This window comes from Sitophilus oryzae, unplaced genomic scaffold (genome assembly GCF_002938485.1).
Source record: "Sitophilus oryzae breed Bouriz unplaced genomic scaffold, Soryzae_2.0 scaffold_557_pilon_pilon, whole genome shotgun sequence".
NCBI classification, from domain to species: domain Eukaryota; kingdom Metazoa; phylum Arthropoda; class Insecta; order Coleoptera; family Curculionidae; genus Sitophilus; species Sitophilus oryzae.
The window spans coordinates 491653-507203 of NW_022147148.1; the positions used below are offsets into that span (position 1 = coordinate 491653).

At 37.5% G+C, this 15551-nt stretch overlaps 2 protein-coding genes across 2 annotated transcripts in view; both read left to right on the plus strand.

The window, feature by feature from the left end:
- Positions 1-15551, plus strand: part of LOC115887240 (LIM domain-binding protein 2-like) — a 120253-nt gene that overhangs the window by 37142 nt on the left and 67560 nt on the right.
- Positions 808-10514, plus strand: LOC115887245. The gene is made up of 3 exons (XM_030906615.1): positions 808-1159; positions 9279-9364; positions 9987-10514. Exons 1-3 carry the CDS (start codon positions 928-930, stop codon positions 10362-10364), a joined length of 696 nt encoding a protein of 231 aa, XP_030762475.1. The 5' UTR covers positions 808-927; the 3' UTR covers positions 10365-10514.

Sequence of the window (15551 nt, forward strand, 5' to 3'; positions counted from 1 at the left end):
AGGGCCAATAACGAAACCTTGGAAACAGCAGATACACTCACGTATTTGGGCTGCAGCTGCAGCCTGAACAAGGAATGGGATCACTCACTACTAGTAAGTGATCTCATTCTGGCATCTGATCTCTAGTGAGTCACTGGAGGTCAGATGCCGCATAGAAAAAGCCAGAACCGTTTTTAACTGTTTTAGAAAGGTCCTATGCAATGTGCACTTGAATATTGCTATATGAACACACGTCCTCTAAGGTGCTACGTATTATTCTCCACGCTCCTATATGGAGTGGAAGCTTGGACCTTGACAGATATTACATCTAAACGCTTGGAAGTCTTTGAAATGTGGTGCTATCGCCGCATGCTCAGGATTTCATACACTTACCATGTCACAATCAACATCGTGATCCAACGAATGCAAAAGGAACTAGAATTTACACATAGTGTGAAAGTGAGAAAGATGACATACCGTAGATGCGTAATGATAAATACCAACTTATTCAAGTAATACTGCAGGGTAAAATATGTTAGGGGCGCAGACGAAGAAGCCAGTTGGATTGATTTGAGACTTCAAAACTCCGGTGAACCGTTCCAACTAACTTTGTAAATATTATACTTCACATGTTTAAGGTGTATAACATAATCTTTCCCTACGGGCGTCTTCATAATCGCACACCATTTTCTGGTGTAATTTGTAAGTGAAGAACACTGAAGGAGCGAAAAATAAATCGGCGACGCTGCCGCTGCTACGCGCCAACGTCGAACTGAAATGCGAGGCTCGTGCGCCACTGGCGAGACGCTCCAATCGGTTTTCCGTTCGTTGCCGGTATTTATCGGAGCCTACGGAATGCGACGCGTCTGGTCTGGTGGGTTCGTGGCAAGCTCGTGCTGTTACGACGGTTATTAGTTCGCAACGAGTCTGTGAGGGGTGTAGTCCACAATGGAATGGTCCGAAGAAAAATCGTTGTGTTTAGTTGGGAACTACAAATTACATAGGAATTTGTGGGATTCTAGGCACTTTGACTATTTCAAGAAGGATGTAAAAACGAGAACGTGGAATAAAATTGGCTTAGCTGTAGGAGCATCACCGGCAGATTGTAAAAGAAAAATTATGAGCTTATTGGCCACATATAGAAAAGAAAAAAATAAAATACGGACGTCAAAGAAAGAAGGTAAATATAATAGGTATAAGTAATATTTATTATTGTATAAGTAAAATGAAGTTTTACAATGGTGATTCTAGAGATATAGAGGTAGGGAGAATGAGCTTCGACGAGTACGTATTCATTTTCTGTGTGCCATGGTGGCCGGCATGTTCGCGCTTAGTTCTACGGGGGAGATCAATAAGTAATAATAACAGCTCATAACTTCTGAGTTCTTATCCTACTATTATTGCAAATTTGTAGGTTTTTCGAGGTTAGTTTGTCACGTGTTCTAATGTTTTGTTGTTGTTTTGAACCTATAGACTGATATAAACGTCTTTTGTGTTCTTCTAAACTGTTTTTAATATTTTATTTGTAATAATTTTGATAATTAGTAGATAGTTCAATCAATTTTATTCTGTTCGTTTAGTATTTAAATCATGGCTAAAATTTTAAGAGTACCTACTGGTGGGATCATACAGGGAAATTCTTTCAAAATAAAAACTTTCATTGCAAAACAGCGAAATAAAATAAGGAATATACCTACATTTATTATTTATTATTACATTATACCTACATGCCCATACTGCGCTGAAGTTTGATAAAAATGGCTTTAATGATTGTTTATAATAATTTTACTATTATCTGTAGTATTTTCTGTTTCTTGGCCCTGATAAAAAGATCATTATTCATTTTTAATATGTACTATGTTGTATACTGTAGTAGTCTAATCAATATTACCCTAATAATAATATTTTTAAGATTAACTATGAAGATGACCGTCATGAAACTTATAATCACTATTACTTTCTGACCTTTCCCTATAGACCTAAGCGCGAACATGGCGGCCACCATAATTAGAGTTTCTGCGCACGTTCATACATATTCTACATAACTCTAACTCTATATATCTAGCAAAATAGAATACTAATTCACCACAATACACCAAAGCACTTTTGCACTGGATGCGCGTTTTGCTAACCATGTTAGCATCATCAGCGGGTTATTAAAACTCAGCAGATGATCAGACACTCATGATTAAAAAACAGAGTTTTATTAATTTGCTGATCATGCTAACATGGTTACTAAAACGCGCGTCCATTGCAAAAGTAAAGTGTTTTGGTGTATTGGTGTTTTATTTTGCTGTTATAACACCAAAAGTTTCAACTCTCAAAACTGTACCTAATCTTTATAGGTATCTCTAGGTCAGCGTTTCTTAACCGGTGGTCCGCAGACTAGAGATCTGCACGGGCCGGGTAGCCCGAACGGGCCCCAAGCCCGGCCCGGCCCGAACCCGGGCCTCGGGCCGGGCCGTTTTCGCACTGTCAATAGGGGTCGGGCCTCGGGCCGGGCCGGTTCCGCACTTTAAATAAACACAACTTTGCTTCTCTCCATGTTTTTGAGACACCCTGTATTATAACAGGCATTTTTAGGCTATGTTTATGTGAAATTGATAGATTGTCGGGAATCGACAAAGAACTACTTGGAATAATTGTAATTAAAAGGATTTTTGTAATTTTATTTTGATCATTTTATTTTAATGGTTCGGGCCGGGCCGGACTAGTTTAAAGTTTTAACTTTCCACAAACCGGGCCGGGCTTACAAAACCTACTTCTCTTCTCGGGCTACAAAAAACCGGCCCGTGCAGGTCTCTACCGCAGACTCCTGGGGTGGAACCGTAACGGTGGTTACGGTGGAACTCTGTAACTAAATAGCGATCGGTAGCGATGAGGAATACTGTCGCTTGCCTTTTAGTTTCTACGGCCAAGGTCAGTATTCTTCATCGGTATGGTATCGCTATTTAGTTACAGAGTTCCACCCCTGAGGGTCCGCGAGTATGTGTATGGGGGTCCGCCGTCTTATCTATGAACATTTTGTTTTTTTTTTATAAAAATGTATTTTTTTGTACTAAAATAATTTGTCCTAAAATTTCTTTTTTTTAATTAGGGGGGTCCTTTAAATTGTGCTTGATTTTTTAGGGTCCGCGAACTGAAAAGGTTAAGAAGCTGCTCTAGGTGATTCAAACATGGCGTCTTTTTTTTTGTTTAGGAGGGGAGTTAGTCACCGCGACCTTACAGATCTATTGTGTGTAACATGGCGTCTTGGGCTAATACTAGGAGAATGGAAAGTGAACATGTAAAGTCGCTCGATGAAATTATTTATCAATATGTTAATACGGTTAAGGAACTTTTTGTATATGCTATAGTTGCCTTCGAAGTTTTTTAAAAATGGCGATACTAACGTCGTCATAGATATTTTGTTTCGAAATTATACAACAACCTATTTATTAGGTAGCTAGTCGACTTACGATCATTTTGTTGGATATTGAGCTCCATTGAAGCTGCGTTTATAAAAACTCTCAAGCTCAAGACTGGTGCTGTTTACATAAGATAACAATCGCGACAGGTGAAGCGCGGCGAGTGTTCAAAAACTAGCGGAGATGACCGGGGAAAATATTTTTTGTGTATAAATTATTTAACAAAAAAAAATATTCTTTCCGATTGTGAGAGCAAATGGTTTACCACAAACCAAAAAGTAATAAATATACAAAGAGGTATAGGTATAGGTATTTGCCATCCTCTCCGATAGTCAAGCAGCACTAAACGCTATCAACTCAGTAACCATCAATTCGAAGTTGGTCAAAGAATGCCTAGAGAAGCTCAACAAGTTGGGCAAAGAAAATAAAGTCCTCCTACTCTAGGTGCCTGCTCACCAAGGGATAGAAGGCAATGAAAAAGCAAATGATCTAGCTAGGAAAGGAGCGAACACTCCACTAACTGGACCAGAACCGTTCTGTTTTCCAAGCGGAAACCAACTGAAAGCGGAACTGAAGAATCTGAAAGACTCCAACCGCAACTTGGAATGGGTATCCTCCAACGGTCTAAGACACTCGAAAAAGTTCCTCAGAACCTACGACCGAGAAAAATCAAAGGTTTTCCTTGATTTAAGTAAAAACAATCTTTTGATTGTCACGGGGTTTCTAACAGGACACTGTCTCCGCAACGAACACCTCAGTAGGCTGAAGCTGAGAAACAACGGCGAATGCAGATTCTGTGGGGAATTTGGGGAAACACCAGAACACCTCATCACTGAGTGCGCCGAGACGACGATCATTCGTGTCATGAACTTTGGTACGGCTGATGTCAAGGATGGAGAGCTGGCCTCTGTGGAGCCGTCTCAGATACTGGCTTTTGTTAAAGCCTTGAGACTGTATGATGAGTTATAACTCGTTATAACTCAAGAAAGGGGAAAACACAATAGATCTGTAAGGTCGCGGTGACTAACTCCCCTCTTAAACATTCTACATTCTACATAGGTACCTATAGGTATGTCGACCAATTTTTCATTTTCCTAATAATTTTAGCCCAAAGCGCCAAGTTTAAATCACTCTGTACTTTACTCTGTTATTTAAAAAAACTGGCTAGATTACCGTCGACCCCGGCGGTATAGACAATGACGAAAGAAAGCCCCCCGTTAAGGTGCGCTTACACCGGCTTAGACGCGCGACGCTCCGCGTACTTTTGAAGTGTATTTTTTTTAGCGCGCACAAAAGTATATATTAAAAAAATGATTTGCGCGGCGCGGCGCGGCGCAGCCGGTGTGAACGCACCTTTAGACGGTTTCGCATATTATACAGGGTGGTCCGAATTGCATTCGTATAGCTTCGGCAATATATTCTGCAGATAAAATAAGTAAAACAGTTCGTATAAATTTATGTTCTAAAGTGCTTCGTTTCGGAGTTACAGGGTGTAGAAGTTTTATTTTTGTTTCGATATTTTCCAAATAATTTCTGAGCTAACTTCGATATTTAGGTAGATGAAAATTGGTGTCTAGGTGTTCTTTGACATGAGAAATTCGATTTCAATGTCAGTGTGACTCCCACTTGTAGGGGGCGCCACCTATATATTTTTTAACTGTTTTTTTATATGACATACCTAAACATTACTAGGCTAACCTAACCTAACCTAACCGCTAAGTACTTCTAATTCTTGTCTAGAGTTGTATGTGGGCAATTCAAAAATAAGATCATTTCGTCTTCCTCAAAAATAAAAATCCATAGGTGTTAAGTCCAGCGGCTTCGACGTCCAACGGCTGGGACTTGTGGTTAGCTATCCAGTTATTCTCGAAATTGGCTGCCAAAAATTGCTGATAATTTCAGCATTGCGAGGCGGTGCCTCGTCTTGCTGAAAAAAATATATTTCCAGGTTCCATTAGGGACAGAGCATCAATAAGGGATCCAAAGAAGTGGGGAATTTCTAAAAATTCTGTATTTCGAAGGGAACTCGAACATAATATCAAGTGTGCTTTATTTTTGGAAAGGTAATTTTTAGTTCTTGTCGGTGAATTAAAATATACAGGCGGTCCAATATAAAAAATAAATCTTTGTGTACTATTCTTCTTCTTCCTGTGCCTTGTGCTTAGCCGCACGTTGGCGATTGTCTGTACTCTTCATACAATGTGTAGACTGCCGTTTTCGGCTCTTTGAAATATGGTGGCTGCGTCGCTGATGTTACGTATATTTGCTGATGTTACGTATGTTACGTTGTTGTTGTTGATCCCGTATGTTTCTCAGCCAGGAATGTTGTTTTCTTCCTGGGCCTCGCCGTCCCTCTATTTTTCCTTGTAGAATCAGCTTAGGAATGTAATATTTGTCTTCTCTAAGGATATGGCCGAGGTATGAGACTTAACTATATTGAGCATTTCTCGTTCATAGCCTGCAGTTCTTAAAACTTCTTCGTTGGTGGCATGTGCGGTCCATGGCACACGTAAGAGTCTCCGGAGAGTCCACATTTCGAAAGCCTCGATGCGGTTCAGGGTTCTAGCCTTGAGAGACCAGGTTTCTGCGCCGTATAGTAAGATAGGCCATATGTAGCATTTTACTACCCGTAGTCTAGGTGTTAGCGGGAGACTGCGTGCGTGGAAGTTTTTAAGTTTCAAAAATATTGACTTTGCATAATTCGTTCTAAGTTTAACTTCCTCATCGCAGTCCCATCGTTCATTGATCATGGCACCCAGATATTTAAATCGAGGAACTCGCTCTATAATATTTCCATCCACGGTCAATGCGGTGTTGATTGTAGGCTGGCGTCCTATTACCATAAGTTTGGTCTTGGCAACGTTGATTTTAAGACCGAAACGATTTCCCATGTCCCCTATCTTATTTATTATTTGCTGGAGATCCTCTAAAGTTGGTGCTAGTATTGCTGTATCATCTGCATATCTTATATTGTTAATTGGAACTCCGTTAATCTTGATTCCTTCACTTTCTCCTTCCAGGGCCATTTGAAATATCTTTTCGACGTATATATTAAAAAGTATTGGTGACAGTACACAGCCCTGGCGGACTCCTTGACACACATTGAAGGTGTCTGTGGATAAATTTTTGTTAACTCTTATCTCCGCGGTTTGGTTCCAATATAGTTCCTGTATGATTCTAATGTCTTTGGCGTCTATTCCTATCTCGAGCAGTCTGTTTAGGAGAATATCGTGTTTAACGTTGTCGAAAGCCTTCTGATAATCTATGAAGCACACAAAGACATCTTGGCGTTGATCATAACATTTCTGGATTAGTAGCTTGATTGAAAACAAAGCCTCTTTGGTACCCAGCCCCTTGATGAAGCCGAACTGTGTCTCTCCGCTTTTTTCTTCACATTTCGAGTATATACGAGCATGCATGACTCGAAGAAAAAGTTTCAGAGCATGACTCATTAGACTTATCTGAAGAAAGTCTGTAGTCACTACAGTCTTTTGGAGATGCCTTTTTGGGAATTGTTATAAAAGTTGATTTTAGCCAGTCGTTTGGAATTTTACCCGTATCGTATATTCGATTGAATAGATATGTGAGATGCTTTGAGTCAAATATTTTAAGAACTTCTGCATGCACGTTGTCATGACCGGGGCTTTTTCGATTTTTCATACCTTTCATAGCATGCTGAACTTCAGATTCAAGAATTTCCGGGCCCGACCAGTCTTCACAATTGAGAGGTTATCTGTCTTCTCTTTGGTCTTCAAATAATAATTGTGCATAGCTTTTCCATGTGCTGCATAGATCTACCGGGTCTAAAATCAATTTCCCATTGTGTTTTAGGGCAGGTATTGGTGCTTTTTTTGTGATGCTAGTAATTTGTTTGAGTTTTCTATGAAAATTTACAGAGCCGTGCAGAGCATGCATGCGTTCCGCCTCTTGGCATTCTGCAGTTACCCAGTTTTCTTTAGCTTGTTGGCATTGTTGTTTAATAGTTCTATTTATTTCGGTGTATCTTTGTTGTTGTTGTTTGACTTTTGCAATTCTTCTGTCCTCCATGAGGGAGAGTATCTCATCGGTCATCCATGGTTTGTTTTTCTTTGTTGTTGTTGGTATCAGAAAACCGTTGGAAAGAGTCAGAATGTTTTGTTTTATGCTGTTCCATATGTCATCTGGACTATCGTTAAGTCCGGGATTGTTGTTATTACTTGCCTATAATTCTGTTAATTCGAATTTCATTCTGTCTGCAACTGCTGGTTCCCTCAGTTCATGTTATAATGTCTCTGTGTTGTTGTTCTTTTCTCCGATATTAGTTTGACTCTAAATTGAAAGTCTGCGATCAGGGGGTTATGGTCAGAGCCGATGTCGGCACCAGGATAAGCGGCAACCTTTTTGATACTATTTTGATATCTTCTATTAATTAATATATAATCTATTTGGTTACGTAGATGTTGTTATAGCTATCTTGGGGAGATTTCCACGTGTATAACCTCCGTGGGTGAAGTTTATAAAATGTGTTCTTTATGACCATATTCTCCTCTTTACAGAAATGTAGGAGGAGTTCCCCACATCCGTTTCTTTCACATAGTCCGAAGGCGCCTGCCACATCGTCAACTCTGCCGTTTCCAACCTTAGCATTAAAGTCGCCGAGGATTATCGTGATTTCATGGGATTTCAAAGATCGAAGCACCTCCTGTATCTGTCCGTATAATTCCTCTGCCTCTTCATCTTGTTTATCTGCTGTAGGTGCGTATATCTGGATAAGATTTATATTTGCTGGGCTAGCATTCAATTGCAGTAGAATGATTCTGTCCGAAAACCCAACAACATTTCGGATGGACTTCTTAATATTATTTCTCATGATAAATCCCACACCGTTTCTATGGTTCGGATCACTGTTCCCTGAATAGTAAAATGTCGTCCCACTCCTCAAGCATACGCCGCTATCTGTCCATCTGGTTTCGCTAATTCCAAGGATATCGACATTGAGTCTGAGCATTTCCTTTACGGCGTTATCAAGTTTGCCTGCCGCCAAAAGTGTTCTGGTATTCCAAGTCCCAAAGCGCAATTTAGTCTTTCTCATGTCAAGCCGGGGGATTCTTAGCACCCTCTGATGATTGAACATCTGCCCGGGACTGAGGGCCGTGTTGTTTAGATTTCCTGACATGATAAAGAAGAGTTACAGGACAATGTCCCAGGGATATCTTTAAAGATCTTTAATATGGTAGTCATTCCATGGCTTTCCATATCCTTATGCCGTTGACTATTCTTCTGTCGTTCATCCGCCTTTGAGGTCGATTTCTCGGCCTCAGGACAAAAGGGTGCCCTCACTACCATTTGTTCATCCGCCCGTAGCCGTTGACAAACTGGTAGTGGATCGCTTATTCCGGCGAATATTCGGTCGTCAGAGCCTCGTCGGTTATCTAGCAGGGTGCACCGGATGATGTTCTTCATCACACGAGCAGGTGAGGTTGATACTTGGGCTGATCTTGTTTTAGACCGTACCCCTTACACCCCTGTGTACTATTATATCTGTAATTATTAACTTAAAAAATTTATATTTAAACCATTCAATTCCACATAAAAAGGTGTTTTTATCAAAGTGGAAATGTTTGCATATAAAACACAACATTTTTTATAGCAAAAAAGTTACAGCGATATGTTAAAAATGCACATTTTTGACGTAACTCCGGAACGGTAACAGATATCGAATTTTCGATGTGTGGTTTTTAGCATCATGTTTTTGATTTTACAAAATGATTAAAAAATGAGCTCCAGATACCCATATCGGTTTTGGCCTATCTCTTTTAGAAAAGGGTGTTTCCCTTTAAAAGTGTCAAATTTGGTCCACCCTGTACATGTGGAAATTTATCTATTTTTTACTTAAAATAACTATTTATTTAGGATCGGATGAAGTTTATACTACTCGTTGGTTCGCCTATAATGCCCTGCAATTTTTAAAATTGAGAAACAAGCCTTGGGATAATAGGGTAAGTAAGGAAGAACATATATTTACATTATCTATATATATATATTTTTTAAATTTTGCTTTTAGCCGAGTCTAGACTGTCAGCAGACTTTAGACATTACGTGTGTGCTAACACACGTAATGTCAGCTGATCTTTGAGAATTTATTTTTAAGACAGAATATTTATTAATATAAAATATAAAATTAATAGTTTTATTTAGCCATTTTTCCAAGAACCCGCGCAATATCATATACATTGATATCTTTGTATCATGATTATCATCCGTCAAGAGAAATTGTTGTTATAGAAATCAAAAAATTATAGTTTTATAGCCTAATCTAGGCTTTCTCTATAATAGGTATAGCTCACTACCGCAAGCTGTTGCTAGGATATTTTATTTTTGATGAGATTGAGAATGACCGTACATTTTTAAGTAGTGTAAAGTGTAATGAAACCACTAATTTATTTCACTAATCTCAAGGTTCTGAATGAAGCTTTATCTCATAAACAGCAAAACTAGCTGTAAAAATGTTAAATATAGTATTATATATCTATTCTTTGAGCCATGCTCATTTCAGGCCAAAAAAATATATATTTGTAGTATTTTAAACGGATTTAATTGAGGAACTTTGTTTTATTACAGGCGTCATTAGTAGTTGACAATGAAACTCCAGAAGTAGTGAGTGAACCACCACCTGTCAGACAACCACAACAAGTCAGACCTGCCACATCAGTGTCTGATAATAAACAACTCGTTACTGAAGACTTGGCCCCAGAGAGAGAATTTCAGACTACTGCAAAAAGGTTTAGAAAGGACACTGAACAATCAGAATTTGACATATTTGGTCAAAGTGTCGCTTCGCAACTAAAAAGCTTGCCTCTAAAAGAGGCCTTGGAGCTTCAGCTGGAACTTCAACAAATTATAACAGAGAAGAGACTAATACTATTACAACAAAATTGTTTTGCAAATAGTATGGATTCGATGATACTTCACAGTGAATGTAAGATGTCGCCTGAATAATAGAGTTGGTGCTATTTCATGATATTGATATCTGAATGCTGTTAACTTAAAATATTTTGTTCTTCACTATTGTCCTTAAATCATTTACCAAATATAATTGTTCATGTTATATGGTTGTAAAAGTTGCTATTTAAAGTATAATTTTAATAAAGATTAATATTCAGTGTCAGTGTTTCATTGGCTTAATTGAAGGGGTGGCTGCAATAACCAAGCAGCTCCATTTTGTTTCCTGCAACAATCAAGTTCTCTCAATATAACAGTACATAAATGGCGACCTTAGTTAGAGCTGCCTTGCTCTGAATGCTCTTGCTATAAATATATTTACTCATATCTTAGGATTCTGTAAAGTGATCTGAAAGGAAACCAGCCAAAAATGGAATATTATACAGGTTCCATTTAAAAAGATCACTCCAGTCTACTTACACTTTTTGAGTCACCCTGTAGATGTTAAAATATTTTCATGAAATACATCCAAATACAACCGTACCATGTTAAAATATTTTCATGAAGTACATACTTTGGATTTGCAGTTAAACAAGATTCCCAAGTTTTTTTATTCTAGGAGCTACAGATGCCCGACGCACTATTGCCGGGCCCTGTATATAGGACATAATCAAAGTTTACAGTAGGGATAGGAGGTTATTGTAAAATAACCGGTTATCGGTAACCGGTTAATTTACATAATAATTTAACCTGATCCAGTTAATTTATATTAAAATAACCGGTTATCGTGTAGTACATACTTTGGATTTGCAGTTAAACAAGATTCCCAAGTTTTTTTATTCTAGGAGCTACAGATGCCCGACGCACTATTGCCGGGCCCTGTATATAGGACATAATCAAAGTTTACAGTAGGGATAGGAGGTTATTGTAAAATAACCGGTTAATTTACATAATAATTTAACCTGATCCAGTTAATTTATATTAAAATAACCGGTTATCGTAATAACCGGTTATTTTATCTACTTAATTTAGATTCGTAATCCCGTGTAAAAAATAAAAGATACAATTAATTGTAATATTTGTAATTAATTTATTAAAACCAATACAAACTCAAACACACCAAAAAGTGAAGGAAAAACACTACTTATGGATGCTTAAGTTTTAAATGATTCTTTAAATTTGTTGTGCCTCCACCAGTCTTATAAGTTTTATTACACAAAATGCACCTTTTAAATGCCGTTACCATTTCTGGAAAAAAAGGTCCAAACTTCACTTTTTTTTGAAGTGGAAGTGCCGAAGTGCCTTCTAGGTGTTGTTTTGAGCTGTCTGTCATGATATTTAATTTTAAATAAAAAGCACTATCACTAAATACTGCAAAATAATATGAAATATAAAGCAAAGCCCGTTATACATACGTATGAGAACTTAAAACGAGAAGAGAACGAGTTCTATTTTTTTTTTATTTTTTTAAGGTTAAGGAAGGATGCCAGTTTGACTTTGACATGACATTATATGATATTAGAGAACAACGGCATACGGTCTAGTCGGCCTACAAACACGTAAACGTTTACGTACGCATGCGCATTTCTTATATTTTTTATTTTTTATACACGCAAAAGATTCTTTACGTCTACGTATACGTGCCAGCAGCCGCCGACTCGACCGTATGCCGTTGTTCTCTATTATGATGACATTATTGACCACAGATTATTGACATTTCATATTTGACGGAGTAGCTGGGAGTAGTAGAGTAGAAGTGTTCGGTATTATGCTCCGACTCTTTGTCTATGGCTCCGACAAATCTCGATAAATAAAGAAAAACTGTTGTGAAATATGTAAAATAAAAATACCGAACTTAGCTAAAATAGAAAATAACCGACCTCCGGTTATTGACCAAAGCTGAAGGTTATTAGGTTAAACTGACGTAGGAAATTAACCGGTTAATAACCGGTTACTAACTGAAAAAAAATCGGTTATCGAAATAACCGGTTATTTTGGCACATCCCTAGTTTACAGTATACACTTAGTATCAGAATTATACCATCTAGGTATTAGGTTATAGATGCTATTTGTTCCTAGAAATGATTGGGAACTGTCGTCTTGGTAAATCAGTAATCAGTATAATCCATTAGTTTGTTCAAAGTATAATTTTAAGCTAAATGATGATTTTCCAGGGTTTGGCGAAGAAAGAAAGAACACATTTCAAAATATTTTTGTAATTTACCGAAAAGTTCTTGTGTTTCGGTTATCCTTCAGTTGAACATTGAACCAATATAGCTAAAAACTGGTTTCAAAATATTTTTTTTTATATACAGGGTGTTTCAAAAAACATGTGCCGTCTCTCGTGGGGAGATTCCTCATCTAAAAATAAGATTTATTTTTCATATTAACATATGTCCGATTCTGCTTTGTTTCGAAGCTACAGGGTGTTCAAATTTTAATAATCTTTCGATTTATTATAATTTTCTTCTACTTCTAAGTACTATAAGTGCTACATATTGTAATGCTAAAAAAGTGTCAATAAATTCATCAGGGACGTGCATATGAGTTACCACGGGAATATTAACAAAAAACATGTGCGCCACTGCCTTTTTTTCTTTTGATCTCAAAATTCTGTAGGCCGTTTATTATCAATTAAAAATTATCTCTTGATATTTTGTCGAATTCGGTCTATAAACACAATTTTATTAATCACGATTAATAAAAATAAAGTTAATAAACTATATATTTTTTTAGAAAAATATTCCAGTGTAACCTATATGCACGTCCCTGGTGAATATGTCAACACTTTTTTAGCTTTAAAATATGTCGCAGTTATAGTAATTTTTACCCTCAAAATTTCATTCGAAACGCTAAAAGTACTGGGAAGAAAATTATAATAAATCGAAAAAATATTAAGACTTTTACACCCTGTAGCTACGAAACAAAGTGGAATCGGACCTATGTTGATATGAAAAATAAATCTTATTTTTACGTGAGGAATCACCCCATGAGAGATGGCACATGTTTTTTGAAACACTCTGTAGAATCAAGTGGTGGTAATCGTTTTTTTGTTTAAATTATTATTAGTTAACCCTTTATATTTTTTAATATTCTGAACAAAAATGCTTTAAATATGTTGTCTCTACGAATGGTATGTCATTTATTTAATATTTTGAGTATTGGTATAGTATTTTGGGTACCTATTTTCAGTTCTTTAGTTGATTATGCGATTCATTTTCGTCTCCGACAATACAAAATGTAGTATATTAAACGGAGACATCTGGAAAGGACAAGAAAATGGGACACACTGTACATTATAATAGTACCGTTCTTTTGGGCTACTTAGCTTTTAATTTTTACTGTACAGTATTTTTTATTGAAATACCGTAAGCTTACAACAGTAAGCCTGTGAGATGCCGTAGACGATGATGTAGTACCGAAAACCGTGACGATACTGAAGAGAGGAACCAACAAAATCTGACATTTTACAGTTAGCGTCATTTACAATGTATATTAAAGCAAAATTTGCTATCGCGATTAAATTATTTCTGGTCATTTTTTTTTCATAAAACATTATTTTATACTATAATTAATTTAGGCCTTAAGGCAACGCTTTTTTCTGACATTTTAAAGTAAAATTGCAATTATATCTTTAAATATTTTGAGGGTGCTCAAATTGGGTATTTTCCATCCTCCTCTTCCTCCGAGGGTACACACCCTTCCACGGTTGGAGTTTGGCCCTCCGTGCCGCTCTTCACAGTCGAGGAGCTTGCCTCCGGTTGAGGAACCCGTGAGGTAGAGGCTGGAGGATCTGTCTCCATTTTCTCCACCTCTTTAACTTGGTCTCTCCTTAGACCTGACACCGCGACCTATTATTACAGATCTATTGTGTGTTCCCCTTTCTTGAGTTATAACTCATCATACAGTTTCAGGGCTTTGACAAAAGCCAGTATCTGAGACTCCACCACATAGGCCATCTCTCCATCTCCGAGATCGGCCTTACCAAAGTTTATGGCACGAACGGTAGTCGTCTCAGCGCACTCAGTGATAAGGTGTTCTGGTGTTTTCCCAGTATCCTCACAGAATCTGCATTCGCCGTTGTTTCTCAGCTTCAATATACTGATGTTTTCGTTGAGGAGACAGTATACTGTTATAAACCCCGTGACAAACCGAAGATTGTTCTTACTCAAATCAAGGTAAATCTTTGATTTTTCTCGGTCATGGGTCTTTTTTGAATGTTTTAGACCGTTGGAGGATTCCCATTCAAGGTTACGAATGGAGTCTTTCAGGTTCTTGAGTTCCGCTTTAACTTGGTTTCCGCTTGGAAAGCAGAACGGTTCTGGTCCAGTTAGTGGAGTGTTTGCTCCTTTTCTAGCTAGATCGTTTGCTTTTTCATTGCCTTCTATCCCTTGGTGAGCGGGTACCCAGAATAGAAGAACTTTTTTTTTGCCTAATTTGTTCAGCTTCTCTAGGCATTCTTTGACCAACATCGAATTGATGCGGTTACTTAGCCGATTGCTTTTAGTGCTGCTTGACTATTGGATAAGATTGACTATATATGATAAGAATGACTATTGGATAAGATTATAAATAGTTACTAACTAGTTAGATTTTAAACTAGCTGCTGTTTACCAGCTATTTTGCAAGAATGGGCGGATTCTTTCCAAATTACAGCGCTTTTAGTTAGTTTGCTGAATTGCTGGTTAGTGTTAAAAAACTAGCCAAGTATCCATGTTAGCCGTTACCATATACAAGTCTTATACCATACATTTTTCAAAAAATTTTAGATGTAGAGATTGTATAGAGCCGTTTCTTAATCTTTTTTTTTGTTCGCGGACCCCTAAAAAATCAATTTCAAGGACCCCCTTAATTAAAAAAACACAGAAATTTTAGGACAAATTATTTTCGTATTTCAAAACAGTACAAAAAAGGAGTTTTTTTGAAATTATGTTTTAAAGCTGAATCACATGATATTTCTTACAAATTTTCTTCTTATTAATTGATTTTCCTGTACCGTTGTCAAGCCGTTGATATCTGAAACATCTGCGTTGAAAGGGTCTGCTATCCAGTTATTATTTCTGTCGGGTTCTGAACAATATTCTCGAAAATATGACCTCAAATCGCGGAAGGTTGGGGTCATTTTTGATAATCTCGTCTTCTACTTGTGTTGGCAACATTTCCCCACCAAAGGTTTCCAGAAACGCTACCAGTATAGGAAAATGATTATAGTTCTTTTTATTATACGTTCAGTCCGAAGGTGAT

Bases quoted from the DNA above. Each gene is read 5' to 3' on its own strand.
- LOC115887245 (XM_030906615.1), top strand. From the start codon at position 928: ATGGAATGGTCCGAAGAAAAATCGTTGTGTTTAGTTGGGAACTACAAA. The intron at 1,160-9,278 runs GTAAATATAATA...CTATTTATTTAG, and splicing joins ACGGACGTCAAAGAAAGAAG to GATCGGATGAAGTTTATACT. The intron at 9,365-9,986 runs GTAAGTAAGGAA...GTTTTATTACAG, and splicing joins ACAAGCCTTGGGATAATAGG to GCGTCATTAGTAGTTGACAA.